The sequence below is a fragment of the Cyrtonyx montezumae genome, unplaced genomic scaffold (genome assembly GCF_038088225.1).
Source record: "Cyrtonyx montezumae isolate F1298 unplaced genomic scaffold, pur_monq_1.0 scaffold_8, whole genome shotgun sequence".
Classification (NCBI taxonomy): Eukaryota; Metazoa; Chordata; class Aves; order Galliformes; family Odontophoridae; genus Cyrtonyx; species Cyrtonyx montezumae.
This window is the reverse complement of record NW_027072089.1, coordinates 108,641,305-108,658,215: the sequence shown is the minus strand read 5'-3', so window position 1 is coordinate 108,658,215 and position 16,911 is coordinate 108,641,305. Positions and strand designations below refer to the sequence as shown.

The following is a 16,911-nucleotide window of genomic DNA, read 5'->3' as shown; positions in this document are numbered from 1 at the left end:
TTTGGATATAATTCTGAGCACTCTGAATTTACTGAATCATCTCTCAGCATATGCCTTAAAAGCTTAATAATGAGCACAATATGAGGATAAGGAATTATTATGAGGGAAAAGTATGTTTGTACAAAAGAGCTTATTCCTGTTTTAGTTCTTCCGGATTTGATCTAAAATGTAGACACTAGAACTTTCTAAATAAAAATATATGTGTGCATATTATGGTGTGGGAAAGAAATGAAAATTTCCAAAGTTGAATATGTGTTGATCATTTTTTGATAACCATATTTTTCAATATTTTTAGTGTGATTTCAACTCAATTTAAAATTGATTTATTTTTTATCATTAAATTAGGTTGTTCATTCTACACAAGCAGTGATTCAAGTTTGGGATCTAAACAGTTTTCAACTGAATTTAATAAATTTGAGTATGGAGCTTTTCACAGTTACTTACCTTTAGGAACTTCAATAGCACTTCTGCTTAGAAATTGATAGGTAAATGAATAATTGTACCTATAGCACCTCTAGCATTCCAAATGCATTTTCATAGGAGTTCCAGACTATGGTGAGCAAAACTAGCATGCAGTAAGTTGGGCAAGGAGTTGATTAAGGTGTGGGAAGAAATGTAAGATTTTATTGTCTTGATCATTTGATTTGGGATCATAACAGGCGGGTGATCTTTACTCCTTGTACTCTCACCTAGCTAGAAAACAGTCTTCCTGGAATTGTGACAGGAGCTTTTCTCTGTGTGTTCTTTTGTCATTCTAGCAAATCATAATGGCATAAAATGGCTGTGCCTTCCCATGCTGACTGGTTTCTACCTGTTAGAACAGAGCAGTATTAGAACTGTTGGCAACAGCTTCAGGGAGAGATGTTTTTTGGAAAACCCACTCAACATAACTTTCATTGTAGTCTTACTGTACATTTCAGTTTTTTATTCAGTTTCTAATTTTTATGTTTTAAAGTCACAGTGCTTTCAGCAGCAAAAAGGAAAAATAACTATTAAAAGACAAGGAATTCTATGATTGTTGCCTTCTTCAGAAAGCTATAAATTATATGTATTTGGAGTTGTTTTTTAATATATTTTTGTCTTACTAATATTACTATACTTCTTCAAAACACCTACAAAGAATTCAGTTATCAATTATGATAATGGAAATTCGAAATGATCTCTTTGAATTCCAGTAACTTGTGAGAGAAGTGTCCTGTTAATCCATGCATCTTCATTTTAGAATAATCTGAGAGCAGATGGACACTTCACTGAATGGACACTTCTAAACAATCCCTCTTTTTCTCCATGAGAAACCACTGAAATATTTATCAAAGCAAGTACATACAGTTAAATAAGATCTTCGTGATTCTTCAAACTGAAGTACAAACAAGCAGCAGATTGGATTCTTTCAATTTCTGTTACAGCCTAAGAGGATGCTACAACAAGCCTTATAATCACCAGCTTAGTCCAGTGTAAGCTGTCCTTCTTCAGCTGCTGGGAAGGTCATACCTTGGTTCCATTTCAACCCATCAATCTAATTTCCTGTATCAAAATCAGTCTATAGCCTTTTCAAAGGTGTCTCTTTTTACACACACACTCTTGTGACCTGCAGTAATCCCACAGTCTTCTTTCATAGAAAATAAATCTGGACTTGTGAATATGTAAACACTATGTAATAAGCAACATCTACTTTTGATTTTTGGACTTCTGAGAGGTTGCAGTATGGTGACTGTTGTGCCTGTGCCCTGCTAGCCAGCAACAGGGCTGGTGTTTCTGGATAATTAAAAATCCCTGCTGTAATAGGAATGGAGTAAGGTGTTGCTGGAATCACCATTATCATTTTCCATAGGACCTGATGGCATGATGAGTTGCCTTAATCACAGGGTCTCATGGGACATGGTGTTATCTTCTACCTGTTAAACACTTTCTGATATGTCAGGCCTGTTCGTTCCTGTCCTTTAAGGATTTGGTAAATCACTTTCAAAATCAAGAAGATGCAAAGCTATTCTTTTCACAATTATTTAATTCCAAGACTCACTGCAATTAAACCAGGATATTTTGTATTTTCTTATTAATGTTTCAAAACTTCTGTGCTCTTGTCTAGAAAAGAGTTCTGAACCAAAATATTATTTCAGATGAGTGAAATAAGTGAGTAGAAAGAGTGAAAACCTCACTGAGTTACCAGATACTTGAGCAAAAGGTCATCTGAAGTCAAGGGTGTTACAGTGTTCTCAGATAGGCACCAATCACAGTCAGGCAAATGAAATAAGCCTCAAGGCATGAGACATCATCTATAGCCTCTGCTATGAGTGTACTTGAATAAAATGGCTACAGGAGTTTGAGGACTCCGTACAGTAATTGCGTGATCTATTCAAAGGAAATTAAGATTTTTTGGGGGTGAGTATGGGGATAATATTATTTAAAAATAAAGAAAATGAATAGATTTTAGAGAAATTTAAGCAAAAAGAGTTTTCCTTGAAACTAATTTTTGAATGCTTCTATTTTGTACAAAAAGTATTGTGCTCTTTGTAGAAATGGTATCATGTTTTTTCCACCAAGAAGTTTAAAGACCTAATTTTAATTATTGTCTGAAAATAACCTGTCTTCAGACAAATTTTTTTTATCACCTTGAAGCATGGGAGTTAAAAGTATATTTCTAATACGAACTTTCTCCCTGCTTTAGCAGTCTTAAATTACTTTTTGGAAACATAAATCCTGACAGATAGAGAACAGGCATTTATTAGACATATTTGCTTGAAGAAAATTAAAATTTTCCATGCAGAAACATTGATTTTCTGCTGATGTCTTGTTACTAATGTACAGGAAATCCCTTGACAAGTTGTTTGGCTGGATTGTTCCTAGCAATGTGACTTCAGCACCTGATCTGTTCTAAAGAACATGGCCTAAAAATAAGCAAGTTGAAATCTTTTGTGGTTGATTTGCTCACATTATATAAAATATAGTACAAACTATAGGATGGGTAGGGGAAAATAAAATAAAAAATAAAAAAAAAGCAAGGAACACTGAGAAATGACTGATGGTAATATCTAACAGCAATTACATGAGCCTTAAATGATAGCTTATACCTCTATATTAGCATCTTTTTTTTTTTTTTCCTGCTTTCTATGTAGCTCATTATTAAGATGTTAGGAAGTATTAGTGATTTTAGGGGAGACCTTTTTCTTTTAAAGCAGTATAATTGTGCGTATGTAGCCAGAAGGCATGTCCTTATTTTCCTGTGTTTTCATAGAACTGAGTTTTAGCTCCTTTTCTCTGCTAACATTTCATTTTTTAAAATGTAACGTATAGTGTTGAAGTATGTGGAGTTTGCAGAGAGTTTCAGCTTCTGCTGTGAGAGCAGCAGAAGGGGAGGATGAGGCAGGTGTCAGTATTCAGGCATAGACTGCAGGCTTGGGTGAAACCATCACTGAAAGTCTGTGAGGAGACAAAACCAGGAGATGAGCTTCAGTTAGAAGGAAAAAAAAAAAAAAAAGGGAAGGGCAGTAAAATCCCCTGTGTGCTATCTGGAACATCTGAGATGCTTTGCTGTAATTTAAAGAGACTTCAACAAAACTGCTGCTGTTTACTAACTCACAGTGCTGAGACTTTGTTCCAGTGGCACTCGTTATGACAATGGCTAATAGCTTTTTTCAATAGCAATATGATTTATTAAAAGCATAATTATGCTCCAGGAAAAGATCTGTTCTCCCAGAAGCGTGCTGATAAGTAAATATATCTATATAATAGTTTCCTGCTGCTTATTGCATTGTTACAAAGTGATAGGTCTCATTGCTCACAGATGCTTACAGAGTAGCATTTCCACACAGACACTAAGCTTCCAGATCTGAATGGTTATGCTGTATGTACTTCTTATTTTTATTAAGATATAGTTAATTATGTCACCTTTTACACATACATTTTAAGAAGAAATTTAGGTATTCATTTTGTGGCAGGATCCTGGATTCAAACAAGTTGCTCTTCACATTTTCTCATATTTTATGTTAGATTCAGAAAACTTGGCTTCTGTTCCCAAGCTTCAAAATGAGTTAGGCTGTTGTTTCATTAAAGAAAGAAAAAAGTACCATCTCTCCTGAAGTTGCCTGCCTCCTATGTGCTGACATTTCCTTGATTTTTTCATGATCTTCAAAACCCTTTATTGGATCATGCTACTTCTTCTGTTTAGAATTTCATTGAGTTCTTGCAACAGCTTTACAGTATTTTTGGTATAATGGAAGTTGGCTTGTGTGAGCTCTGTCTATTGAACCCTATTACTACTTTGGCTTGGGGAATTGAAGTAGTATGACTTTACAGAGTAGTTAAGTAATGAAAAGATTAAAGTCTACACTTTCCAAATGGCATGGTTGCTGTAATTCTTCTCAATGTGCAGGCGTTCCTGTTTACAGCATGTGCTCATATGGATTCAAATGGTGAACAGGGAAGATTAATCCTCTTTACGGCATTATATAATTCTACAGTGTGTGTTTCAAAACCCTCCTGAACAAACCCCTAAAACTGCCAGGATGGTGATATTAATCCAGATCTGCAGCACAACCCCTTAGCAGTTCCCAGTTCTGTCCCTTTCCTTTCAGAGAGGTACTAGTGGGAACAAAGTCAAGAGCAGGTTAAAAGTCTTGAATTATAGTCTCAGCAGAAAATCCCCAAATATGCTTGACACTGCTGATGAATATTTACAGGAAAAAAATAAAAAAGCCATCAGTGTACCCCCGTGGCCAAGGAGGCCAGTGGTATCCCAGAGTGCATGAAAAAGAGCATGGATTGAGGTTGAGGGAATGGAAAACTATCCATCAGCACACCCCTTTCTCCAAGTAAAATTTTTTTGAAAGTCTAATAAATAAGCATGAGGCTGCAAAAGGCACTTCTCCCACCTTTGGAGAGCTCCCTTTTTACAGACTCAAGGCCTTCTGTTCCTAGAAGCTGCCATTGTCAGAGGCAACAGAACCAGGATCAAGAAAACACGTTGTTCGAAGATATTCTTATTTATAATATTCTGTCTCGTTATGCAGAACTGAAAAATTGGAAAACTTTCCAGAACTAGTGTCCTGTTTATGTATTGCTATGTTTTCATTCCTGAGAAGCAACAAATTATGTATAATCTTTGAAACTTATTTTTATAAGAATAAAATAAAAAGCTCAGAAGTGTACTTGAAGCCATGAGTGTGTTCAGATAAATGTGGGGAATATCTCCTCCAGATGTCAGAAAAATCAGACAAAATTTGAAAAATATTGAATAGCTTAGAGGGCAAAACAGAAGCGAGGAAAAGAGTGTGCATAAATGCCTGTTTTTTTTTTGTTTTTTCATATAAGTCTACATTTTGGACAATGAACTCTTAAGATCTAAAAGGAATAAGCACTGTAGGTCATAAACACAGTTCTAACAATAGGTTTCAAAAATACAGTAATCAGTGGAAAGTAGACTTTCCTCATTTAGAGTTTGTGAAACTCAAAATAATGAAAAAAAAATAGATATCATCTGAAGGGAGTAAATACAAGATTCCTCTGGAAGAATTAAGAATGATTTTTTTCTGAAGCAGTCCATTGAAAGAAACTGAAGAAACTCTATTTTTTTATTTTATTTTTCCAGTGTAGTGGTTAAATATGTTCTATGATTATTACCAAGAAAGATAGTAGGAATATTTTAAAGCAATATTTTAACATTTATATATTTGATAATTAATTATATAATTGCAGTCCTTCGTAAAATAATTTAAATAAACTGCTTTCTCTAGGAGTTAGCTGACAAATATCATAAACCTTGTAGTATTACATATATAACAGAGTAATGATCTTTGGCAGTGGCAGGGAAGTAAGCTGCAGACTGCTAGTACTAATGCTGGTAATACTGATGCCTTTTGCATTTAAACAGAATGCATTTTTTTTATTTCACCAAGTTTTTAGATAATCCTGTATATTTTGCTAATTGTTGTAAATGTAATCTGGTAAATGTATTACATCAGGGAAGTATTTATCTGCTTAAATGCATTTTTCTTTTCTAATCTGAATGGAGATTGGGAAAGGAAATTAGAGCAGACAAAAAGTAAATAGCACACATAAGGATAATGAATGTCACATGGGTTTAATAGGCACTGCTTAGCTTCTCTGCTTTTGCTCAATGAAATTGCAAATGTAACTAGAGGATTTTGAAACAGAGAATTTCATTAAGTAGGAAAGGTAGTAGAAAGTAGTTATAAAAGGAGCGATAGGAAAGCTGAGTAAACAAAGCCAAATGTAATTACATAAATTAGCATAAAATTTGTACAGCAGTCTGTACTGGAGGCTACATATAAATAAATAAATAATTTCCAGAAGATCAGGATCACATAAGTCACATACTCAGTAAAGGAACTGCCAGGACAAAGATACACTCAACATATAAATAATTTTAAACTTTGAGGTGGTAAAGTCTTTCTCTGCCTAATACAGTAACAAAAGAATGAGACATGCTGGGTGATGTGACATGAGTAACTGAGTTCCCTGACTTAAAAGGAGAGAAGAAGATATGGGGAAAGGACTTCCACATTCTCTCATGACACATGATGGATGGAGACTTTACTTGTACTTCATCACCTATACACAGATGTGCAGGGATGCTTTTAATGGAAGTTTCTAAATCACTGGGTAACTCCACAAAATTAATTGCTATCTATTTACTCATCTGAACCATATTTTTTTACCTTGTTATTAAAGTATTTTACCTATTACATTCAATCTACCAAGTTCTTGGTAGAGTATTCTGGTTTGAGACTTTCTGGAATAGATAAAACTGACTCTTAAAACATTCAAGGATAGCTTTTTTGCCACATAAGCTTTTTTTCTATTGCTATGGAAGTGTTAGCAAAAACCATCAGTGACTTTATGTCAGTAACCTGATATCCCATATGTCTTACTGTTAGTTTTCTTGCAATATTGTCAGGCCAAAGACTGTCACCAGGATGTAGCACACGCAAGCTGTCTTCAACAGTAGCAAAATTCAAGGAAAAATTAATAGTTTTTAGTACATGCATGACGTTTCAGAAAAAAAAAAAAGATATGAAGAAGAATGAAATGCTCATTTGCCTAAAGTTGCAAAACTTTGCATTGTGTCAATTGATCATTGTCAAAGCTTCACTATTTACAAGAGAGAACGTGCTCTAATTTCAAGTGTGCTTTCTCTTCCAGCTGCACTCCCTTTTTTTTTAGTTCAATCACATTTTTTTAAGAATTGTTTTCTTATTTGCTCTCAACAAAATTTTGACATCTTGTCAAAACCAAAACACATTCAAAAGAAAATGTTATCAAGTGACACAGGAATATATGGATCAGCTAATCAAAGAGCCACCTTGGTTTCTCCACACAAAGTCTTTGGCATCCTGCTCTCAGTCATGGAATGATAGACACTTTCTATGGTGGAAAAGGGAAAACAATCCTGCTAAAACTTCTCTGGTAAAATAAAACAAAGACCAGCTTTATTTTGCTAAATATTAGTAATTCTGTAAATGAAAAGAGACTACACTGTAAAGCTGAAAAATTAGCACCAATCTGTTGGCAAGGTATTGCAGTTATATGTGTGAAAACAATTTTATCTTTGTCTTTTAAATTACAAACCCTGGAAAAAGGGACATGGGTGTTTTTTTTTCTTTGTGTTTGTTTTCTTTAGTATTCTCTTACAGACTAGATTCACATTTATTTAAGTCAAGTTCTGCAATGTAAAGAAGTGTGCCAGTTTATGATGTCTTTTGCAGTTTACTTCTCCTCTCTTAAGCATATGTCATTACAGTAATTTTAAAATGAAGAGGTATCGTTTTCTGCCACAATACTTTTGTATCCAGTATGCAAGATACTTACACTTTTTTCTTCAAGTATTTGATTTCTCTAAACCATTTGATTTTACTGGTCTAGTACATTACACATAGGTGTAGAGCTTCATAAAAGAGCTCTGCATCTTGATTTGTCTTCCTCTCACCATAGATGGATTTCAGTCACAGGAATCTGTTCATCTTTTGTTTTCTGCCCTTCACTGATAGAGGGACAGCACAGCCTAGCCCAGTGTCTGTCTGGAGAGCACTGTGGCAAGCACAGTCCTGTTGAAGAGAAAATCTGGAATTGGATGGTTGATGCACTACAAAAAAAAAAAAAAGAAAGAAGCTCTAAGCCGCTTTTCCTGGACCACATTACTGACAGGCTGTCTAAAGTTTAAGAAGAAGATAGAATTGCAACAGTATCACTGGTTCTAGGTGTTATTCATGTGCTTCTGTGAAGGTCCTTACTACAGAAAAACACAGTTAAAATATTGATAAAGCTGAGCAGATGGGTGAAGAACTTAATTATTCCATTAAAGACTTTAATAAACTGTCCACCAATAATACCATTAATAGTTATAATATCATAATATTTCTACACTATGTTACCACTGCAACACATCAAAGAATTCTATTTTGAGTTTTACAACAGGCTTTCTGGGGTTTGGCATGGTTTAAGATTGTTTGAATATTACTGCATGCTGAGTACACATAACTCATGAATAAAGCTAACTGAGTTTGTTGCTTCGTTTAGGCAGTCCTCATTTTCTAGTGAGAGGAATGATTAGCTTTAAAGATTATTAGCACTCTAACGGCAAGGTTTAGTATGAAATCTCCTCTTTAAATTCCTTGCACTGTTGACCTTTGTTTTTATTTCAGTCGGAGAAGACTTCTGGCTGTCACAGTGAGGAAAGGTAGGAGAGTGAGAGAGTACCCATACAGCACTCTATTTTTATGTGTATATAAAAGGTGGACTATAGCCAAATTGCTCTGTGATAAGATTATGCTTCATTTGGTCTCTTTTTTCCTTTCCTGTGATGTGCTTATGTAAGCCTTGAGGATATTAAAATATATTTTAAACCATCAGCTCATAATGCAACAGAAAGATTAGACTCTTCTTCTCAGAGTGGTGGCTTGGAGCAATAAAAGTCTGTATATAAATAAACCTCCAAAAGAAATGTCTTTGACAGACAGTATTCTTGGCAATACAGAAAACCTTTGTGTGCACAATCAGAAGCAGGGAAGGAATTTCTTTCTCACAGATGAGTGCGATCAAAAGAATGGTAATAAAATAGGGGCCTATTCTTTTCAGTGAGTAGAAAGTTCTTTTATAGCACTGTATGATGTTAACTTTCAGTAAAGCTGTATAATGGATTGCATTGGATCTATACATTTTTCCAAGAGCTCTCATATACAGTGAAAGGTGGCACATTTTGGTTCTTGACAGTGTAAGCTTATACTGATCTAGTCCTGACCTAAACTAGGTCATCTCCTCTAGTCTGGAAGAATATTTCATATTAATTTGCTCTCTTCAGAGCACTGGCAGAAAGCCTAAAAAGATTGTCTTTGAAATTCTGAAGGTATTCACAAGACAAGCAACTTTGCCATAGTAGACACTAACCTGGAACTATCTGAATCAATAAACATGTGCACACATCATATAAGTGTTTTATTTAGTTGTGTATACCATTTCTTAAGTATATTTGTTTTGCTTAATCAAAATACTTTCAAATACATTTAGAGAAGAGGGGAATGAAGACATATAATGAAATATGATTGAAGAGACACAAAAATGATATCAAAAAGTGATGTGATATGGACCAATTTTGGTGACCAGAGTTCACTAGCAAAGAATTCTAAGGCACGTTAACTATATTAGGAAAAAAACCACACATTACAATATCTAACACTGCAACTATTTGTCTCTATTTCTAATTCATTGCTGACTTACAGTGTTATAATTACTTCCCTAATTATACAAATTTACAATTTCTAGTAATGCTACCAGATGTGCATTTTTAGCATAACTGAGTTAGATTTGTTTGAATGTGTCTGATATCTCTAACAGGCTCCCCAGGGAGGTGGTTGAGTCACCATCTCTGAATCTGTTTGGATGTGGTCCTCAGGACATGATTTAGCGATAGGTTGGTAGAATTGGGATAGTATGGTTAGGTGGTGGTTGGACTTGATGATCTTAAAGGAATGAATCTTCTTTTCCAATGTGAGTGATTCTATGCTTCTGTGATGGTGGTTGGGGGCAGTGAAAAGCACAAACTCCTGGCACTGGCCTGAGTTATTCTATAATGGAAGGGACTGGAATCCAGGATGTTTGCTGAGATCCCCGTTACACACTAAGCACAGAGCAGGACCTAGGCTCTCAATGCATTCTCCTTCAAGTGGTCTGCATTAATGTCTAACCTATGAATAACGTCCATGGAACCTAACAACATAATTTGCAAATAGATCATGTGATATAATCAGAGACAATAATTATTATTTATTTTAAGTGGTATAATTATTTAGCAAGTCTGGAAAATAAAAGGTTAGCAAAAATTAGTCATTACTTTCTAAACTTTTTTTTAGCAAAGTGAGCATTATAAATAGTGAAATAAACTAATATTTATTTTACAGATGATGTATGGCACTACAAATCTCACCTATTATATGCAAGGAGTTAATTATTTCTTTGATTAGATTAGTCTTTATCAAGCATTTACAATTTACATTCTAAGTCTGGTGTCTGAATTGTTTAAATATCTTTGAATTACTGTAATGATGCTCTGAATATCAGGTCTCTTGTCAAGAGATTTTAATGAGTCAAATGATTAAGGTAAAATGATTTCATAGTAAATATGAAAGCTTCAGATGTCAATTAACAAAGTAAAAACTGTTCCATTAAAATAAGTAACATCAGTTGAGAGTTCAAAGGAGAGCATGGTTCCAGAGGAGTAAGCAGCTTCATTAAATTCTATTAATGATCCCTGTAGATAAATTTTGCATTTAAATTGATGCCTTACTTCCAGAGAAAGTGGTATTACTGTGCTTCAACGAGTGATGCAAAGGGATTTACATGAGCTGAACATCTGTGATTTCCTGACTACTGATCTCCCAAATAAGATTTTTTTTTTTTTTTGGAATTACATTAGTTGTAGATTTAGTCATTCACTTTTTTCCCCCATCTCTGCTAAATGACAGCTGTTTGAATTAAATTCATTCTTTATCTGTACAGGGTCTTCATTCTGGTGCCTATTGGATATTGTTCCTATAAAAAATGAAAAAGGAGATGTAGTACTATTTCTGGCTTCTTTCAAAGATATAACAGACACAAAAGTGAAGATTGCTGCAGAAGACAAAAAGGAAGGTTTGTATGAATTGTAACAAACATTGATAATGCAGTTTTTTGAGTGTCACAGTTGCACAGCTCTCTTTTAAGCACTGCCCAGTACAAAGAACTGCTAGCATTCAAAATAATATATTAATATATATAAATATTGTATTATATATACGTAATAATCATCAAAATATATATCGTATAAAATACATTTTATCTATTTATGACAACCCTGACTATGGAAAGGGGGTTGGAAATAGATTATCTTTAAGGTTCCTTCCAACACACATTATGATAATTATTTCTTAAGACTCTGACAACCTTACAGTTGTGAAAATTTTAGGAAAAAAATTATGAAAATATGATGTATGGGATCTTGCAGAAGAGACTGAATATCTCTGCTCTAATGGCTAATTAATTTGCCTTATGTGTCATGCATATTTTCTGGTTATAGTTCCTAAGATTTCACATTCAATATGCCTGTGATCACTTGAAATGGGGATGTGACTAACTATTTGTTATATGACAGCTATTGTTTATCTGTTAATAATTTCATAGCTGAATGCTTAGGTTTGGATGGGTTAAAATGATCTCCAGCTTTTGGTAAGAGTTCATGTTAGAATATAAGATAATGCAGATCATAACTCATGTTTGCTGTTACACAATTTTAAAGTTAATACACCTTTTAGATCCCAGCTAGGAACTGACTGGGGAACATACACATGCAGAGCTGCATTACAGAGCTGCATTATAACAGCAAATGCCAATTCAATTCTCTGCTTTGTGTTGAGATTAGGGACTTTAGTAGTTATTATGAGTTTTTGACTGTTTTTATTTTATTCGTCTTACCTGTTATACTCTTTAAAGTAAACACTTCCAGCTTGCTACTTTTATGGGTTTTATGCCCACTATTTTTTTTTCTTTTAATAAAAAATACTGAAAAAAAATGTTACTTACAAACCTTAGCAGCACATATTTTATGTGCTACCCAAGACTCTTCATTTAATGCAGCCCAGGCAAGCCAAAGAACTGACGTCTACTTATTACTTTCCTTGTTATTTCCAAGTTATTCATTTCATTCATGGTTTTATTTTATGCAGATGTTGCTTTACATCATAGCAACAGAAGTTAGCACTTTGTGGGAAGCTTTGTCAAATACAACAGTGAGGCAAGAAAGATTTAACAATTCAAAATAATTGCAAGGAATTTATTTTAGTGTTATAAAAATTACCTAGCAATCTTAAAATAAGTTTAATACTGTATTGGTATTTTGAAAAACATTCAAATTCTTCCTAAACAGAGTGATTCTCTAGTCTTCACTGGTGAACATAACCTTAGAATTAACTTCTAGAAATAACTGATTCTTTACATATTTCACAGCTACTAACAGGCATATAGGATGTACTTCATATTGACAGAAAAGTGGGTTCAAATATATTGAAGATTATTTTTAATGTTCAGTGAGTGAAATCCATTGCATAATGATCAATTACATTATTTAATTTTATTTTCACACTTTTTATGGCTAAAAAATAGTTATACTTTTTCATAGATTAGGGAAACAGTAACGGAACTTATAGATAATTTCCATGGGATAAAGTTTTTATGGAATACATTTTTGGTGTGTCTTTTACACTTAGGTTTTATGTATAGGAAATTATTCCAAATTCCTTTAATTTCTAAATTTCTTAGAAAGCTTATGTTTATCTAAAAAAATTCCTATGTATTCCTTATTTCCTAAGTCTTCTGCAGATCCATAGACAGTTCACCAATATATTTTGTTAATGCATTCTCACCTTGTATTTCCAAGTCTTTTCCAGACTCACTTTCTCACATTTGATAGTTTGTGTCTTACATAATATCTTGTTCTCCTTGTACTTTTCACAGTAACGTTTTCATGAGATTTATTTCCTGGCTAAATTGAAGTTGCTTTGTTGTTTTCTTTTTTATTTGTGGATTGTCTTTTTATTTTACAGACCTCAAGAGATCTTATCTTCTTCAATTCTCTGCAGAATTTTTGTTTCTTTTATCTTATCTGTTCATAAAACTTCAGCTGCTTCTTCATGCCAATGTATCTGCAAAAGTCCACCTGATTTCCCTTTACTCAGTTAGAAGTTGTGACCTTTTCTTTTAAAAGTATTATCATATAATACTCATATAATATTTATTTTAAATATAAACAACATTTTTTAATTATTATTATTTTCTTCCAGTAAAATCAATCCTTTTCAACCAATGGCTAGAGCCATCAGGTTTGTTCTGAAACTTTCAACTGAGAAAAATGGAAAAACACGTAGAACAGTCTTTAAGAAGTGTTAAAATCACCAATTCTCCTATGCTTTCTTTTGTTTTCTAAACTTAATTTACCATTCTTCTTCCTCACCCCTACTTGATTCATGATTTTTCATAGCAATATTTGTAGTCTTTCAATACTGTCATTTTGCTTTCAACAATGCATTTGTTGACTCTCTATGTAAGTTTATTGAAGAAATACAGTTCTATCATGAGTATAAAAATGGGTAATAGATATTAACCAGAGAATCATATGACATTTAGGACATGAAGGCACCTCTGGAGAATGTCTACTCCAATCCCCACCACTTATTCAAATCAGGGTGAGCTAGAATATGTTGCTCAGCAGCATGTTCAGACTTGTATTGAACATCACAAAGAATGAAGACTCAGCAGCTTCTCTGGATAATCTGTTCCAGTTCATGAGTGCCCACAAATTAAAAAAAAATATTTTTCTTATGTTTAAATGGAATTTCACGTATTCAGTTTGAGCCATTGGCTTCTTATCATTTCACTGACCTCCACTGGCATTTTTTTCCCTGCATATTGATAAGAGATCTTCTGGGCTTTCTTTGCTATGGACTGAAGGGTTCCATCTCTCCTAGCTTTTTCTCACATGTCACATACTCCAAAGACCTACTCATTTTGTGGCCCTTTGCTGGACTTGCTGTGGTGCATCCATGTCCCTCCCATGAAGAGAAGCCCAGGCCTGGCCCAAGCATTTAGGATACATCTCCCTACCCCTTAACCTACAGAAAGTGTTCCACCTAATGCAGCTCATGATGTTGTTGGCCTCCCACACTGTGAGGGTACATTGCAGGCAGGTTGGTGGCTACCAGACTCTGCAGGCTTTGATTGGCAAGCTTTTTGCCTGTTAGTTGACCCCTACATTGTCCTAGCATATGGGATTATTTCTCCCCAGGGATTACATCATAATTTCTCCCCTACCATTCCTATTTTAAAGACCTCCTTAACAGGTTAGCCTGCCTACTGGCAAAAATACTCTTATCCCAGTAGTGAGCATGAATGAAAAGCTGGACCACCCCATGGATTAAACTCAGCTACAGTGTTATTGTTTAATGGGCTGGTCTTTCTCACTTCCAATTAAATCTCAGGCCTGTGTGAATTTCAGATTTTTATGTCAAATAAGCCTTTTGTGGGCAGGAGTGGGCTCTTATAACCAAATCTGCAATATGTAGATTGATTTATCTTGCTGAATTACTCTCAGCTACTTCCTGATTGCCTAAGCTAAAGCAGTGAATATTCAAAGCACAAACTTTAGTTTCAGAATGCCTTGTGCCTCTCAGGAGGCAGTCACCTAGATGTGCATTATTTAGTGCTGGTAGAATTGTTTCAGGATGCACCACGCAGTCCTGTTGATGCAAGAACTGGAATAGAACAGTTTGACTCCTCTGCTCAAAGGAACTTCATGCTGTGGAAACCTTTGTCCTGCAATGACTGTATTACATTTTCTCTGGGATGACTTTGCTGACTGTCAGAGTAGGAAGGATTTGCATCTCTTGCCTTCAATTAAGAGAAACTGTTTTCATCCTGGTTAGTGCATGATATTGGAAACTCCAAGGGGACACCTATGTCTTTTTTCCTACAGACACGTGAGCACATAGATGCTTTCTCTCTCCCTTTTCTGCCTTCTATATGCAAACAAATATATTGTATCTGAGTCTTGAATCCTTAGAAGTATTGATCTTTGTGGCCATTGGTTTGCCTTTTTATGAAGTGATAATGAGTGGCTCCTACAGCCCTCAGAGCAGCACAGGATATGTTTTAAGCATAAGGAAGAAGTGTCCTTTGTGGTATATGTGGAAAGAAAAAGACAAAAAAGAAAAGCAAACTGATTCTTAGGAAAATATGAAGAAGGCAACATGTCCTCTAAAATATATTGGAATAACAAAAAGATATACACCTTAGCAACCAAATAACTCATTTGACTCATTGCTTACTAGTAAACTAATGTAAGTATTCAAAGATTTCTCTTAGAAGTCAAATTATTACAGTCACAGTATCATAGGGGTTGGAAGAGAACTCAGTAGATTACCAAGTCCAATACCTCCACTAAAGCAAGTTCCCCAGAGCAGTTTGAGCAGGAAAATGTTCAGGTGGGTTTTGAATAACTCCAGAGAAGGAAATTTCACATCCTCTCTCTGGTCAGCTTGTCCCAGTTCTTTACCCACAGTAAAGTTCTTACGTATGTTTATATGGAACTTCCTGTGTTCCTAAATGATGAGTTTTGTAGGAGATTATTTTTAGCTTGTTTTAAAAGTTTTGTTGTTCAGTTTTGTGGCTTCTTGCTTGTTGGACTGAGTTGAGGACAATCAGTGTAAAATGTTTTCGGAGTTTCTTTTTAGAGTTTTCTATTCAAGGATGTCAGACTGACAGCAAGCATTGGGAAAGAAACACTGAATGTGTTTAGTGTGTGCACTGTCGATTAGAAGAGCTCTTCAAAGCTGTGCGTGTTGTACTTTTGGGTTTTTGGGGTGGACGAAGATAGCTTTGAAAACCCTTATAATTATGTTTTATTTCTGTAGGAAAATCTGGAAAAGTATGAAATGTTTTTCAAGACATTTTTCAGCCTTAGACATAGGCTAATGTCTTAGATTTTATTTGTTAGAAGACCATGAGGATTAGAATTCATATTGCACATGTACTCTGTCTTCAGAAATACAGGTGAAGGGACTTGGAGCATTTGAAGAATTCACCTGTAGTTGCAGCAGTACTAAAAGGAATTCATGCACAAATGGAATTCTCCTCAAAGCAACTTTGAAGTCCGGTGAAGACTCAGTAAAAATGTGTGTCAAAAGCAAGTTTGGCCTTGCTGTAGCAAAGACAGTTTTACAGCTGCTAGCTGTTCATTGTACCTTATATAATTAAGATCCTAAAACTGTGTTTTATCACTTTTCACTTTCCTATTCCGAAAATCTCATTCCTTGAGAGTAAATGAGAGTTGGTATTCCAGTGACTGTTTAAAACCAAAACTATTATAATTTTTTTAAACTTATATGTATCCTAGCTATTTAATTTTTTTTCTTTTTCTAAAAAACAAAGAAAAAGAAATCTCCCAAGTCTTGCCTTTGGGCAAGTAGTCCTGAACACAGTATGTTTTTACAGAATTGCAGATAAATATATTAAGAAAAAAAATATATTTGTCAAAAGATTTGCTTACATTACAGGATATTATTTATTCAGGAGATAATATTTCTATTTTCACCTATGATATGAGCAAGATTGTCCTTTATTATCTACTTTCTGTAAATCATCTATTTAATGAATGAGTGAAAAGATTGATGAGTGTGAAACTACAACAACAGAAGATTACAGATGAACTTCCTTAATTATTCTGGATAACAAAATGTCAATAAATAAAGAATACAATTGATATAACAGAATAAAAAGGGGAAAAAATGCCCTCTACATTCACTGAGATTATGGCTTAAAATACCACATCATTGCCCAGAAATACACCATCACTTGCTGAAGTCAATGAAAATTTTC

At 34.4% G+C, this 16,911-nt stretch overlaps 1 protein-coding gene across 1 annotated transcript in view; it reads left to right on the top strand.

Moving 5' to 3' along the window:
• Positions 1–16,911, top strand: part of KCNH8 (potassium voltage-gated channel subfamily H member 8) — a 157,532-nt gene that overhangs the window by 52,657 nt on the left and 87,964 nt on the right. The window contains exon 3 of the mRNA XM_065752947.1: positions 11,008–11,139. Within this exon, the coding sequence (XP_065609019.1) occupies positions 11,008–11,139 (132 nt within the window). The remainder of the gene's footprint in view (positions 1–11,007; positions 11,140–16,911) is intronic.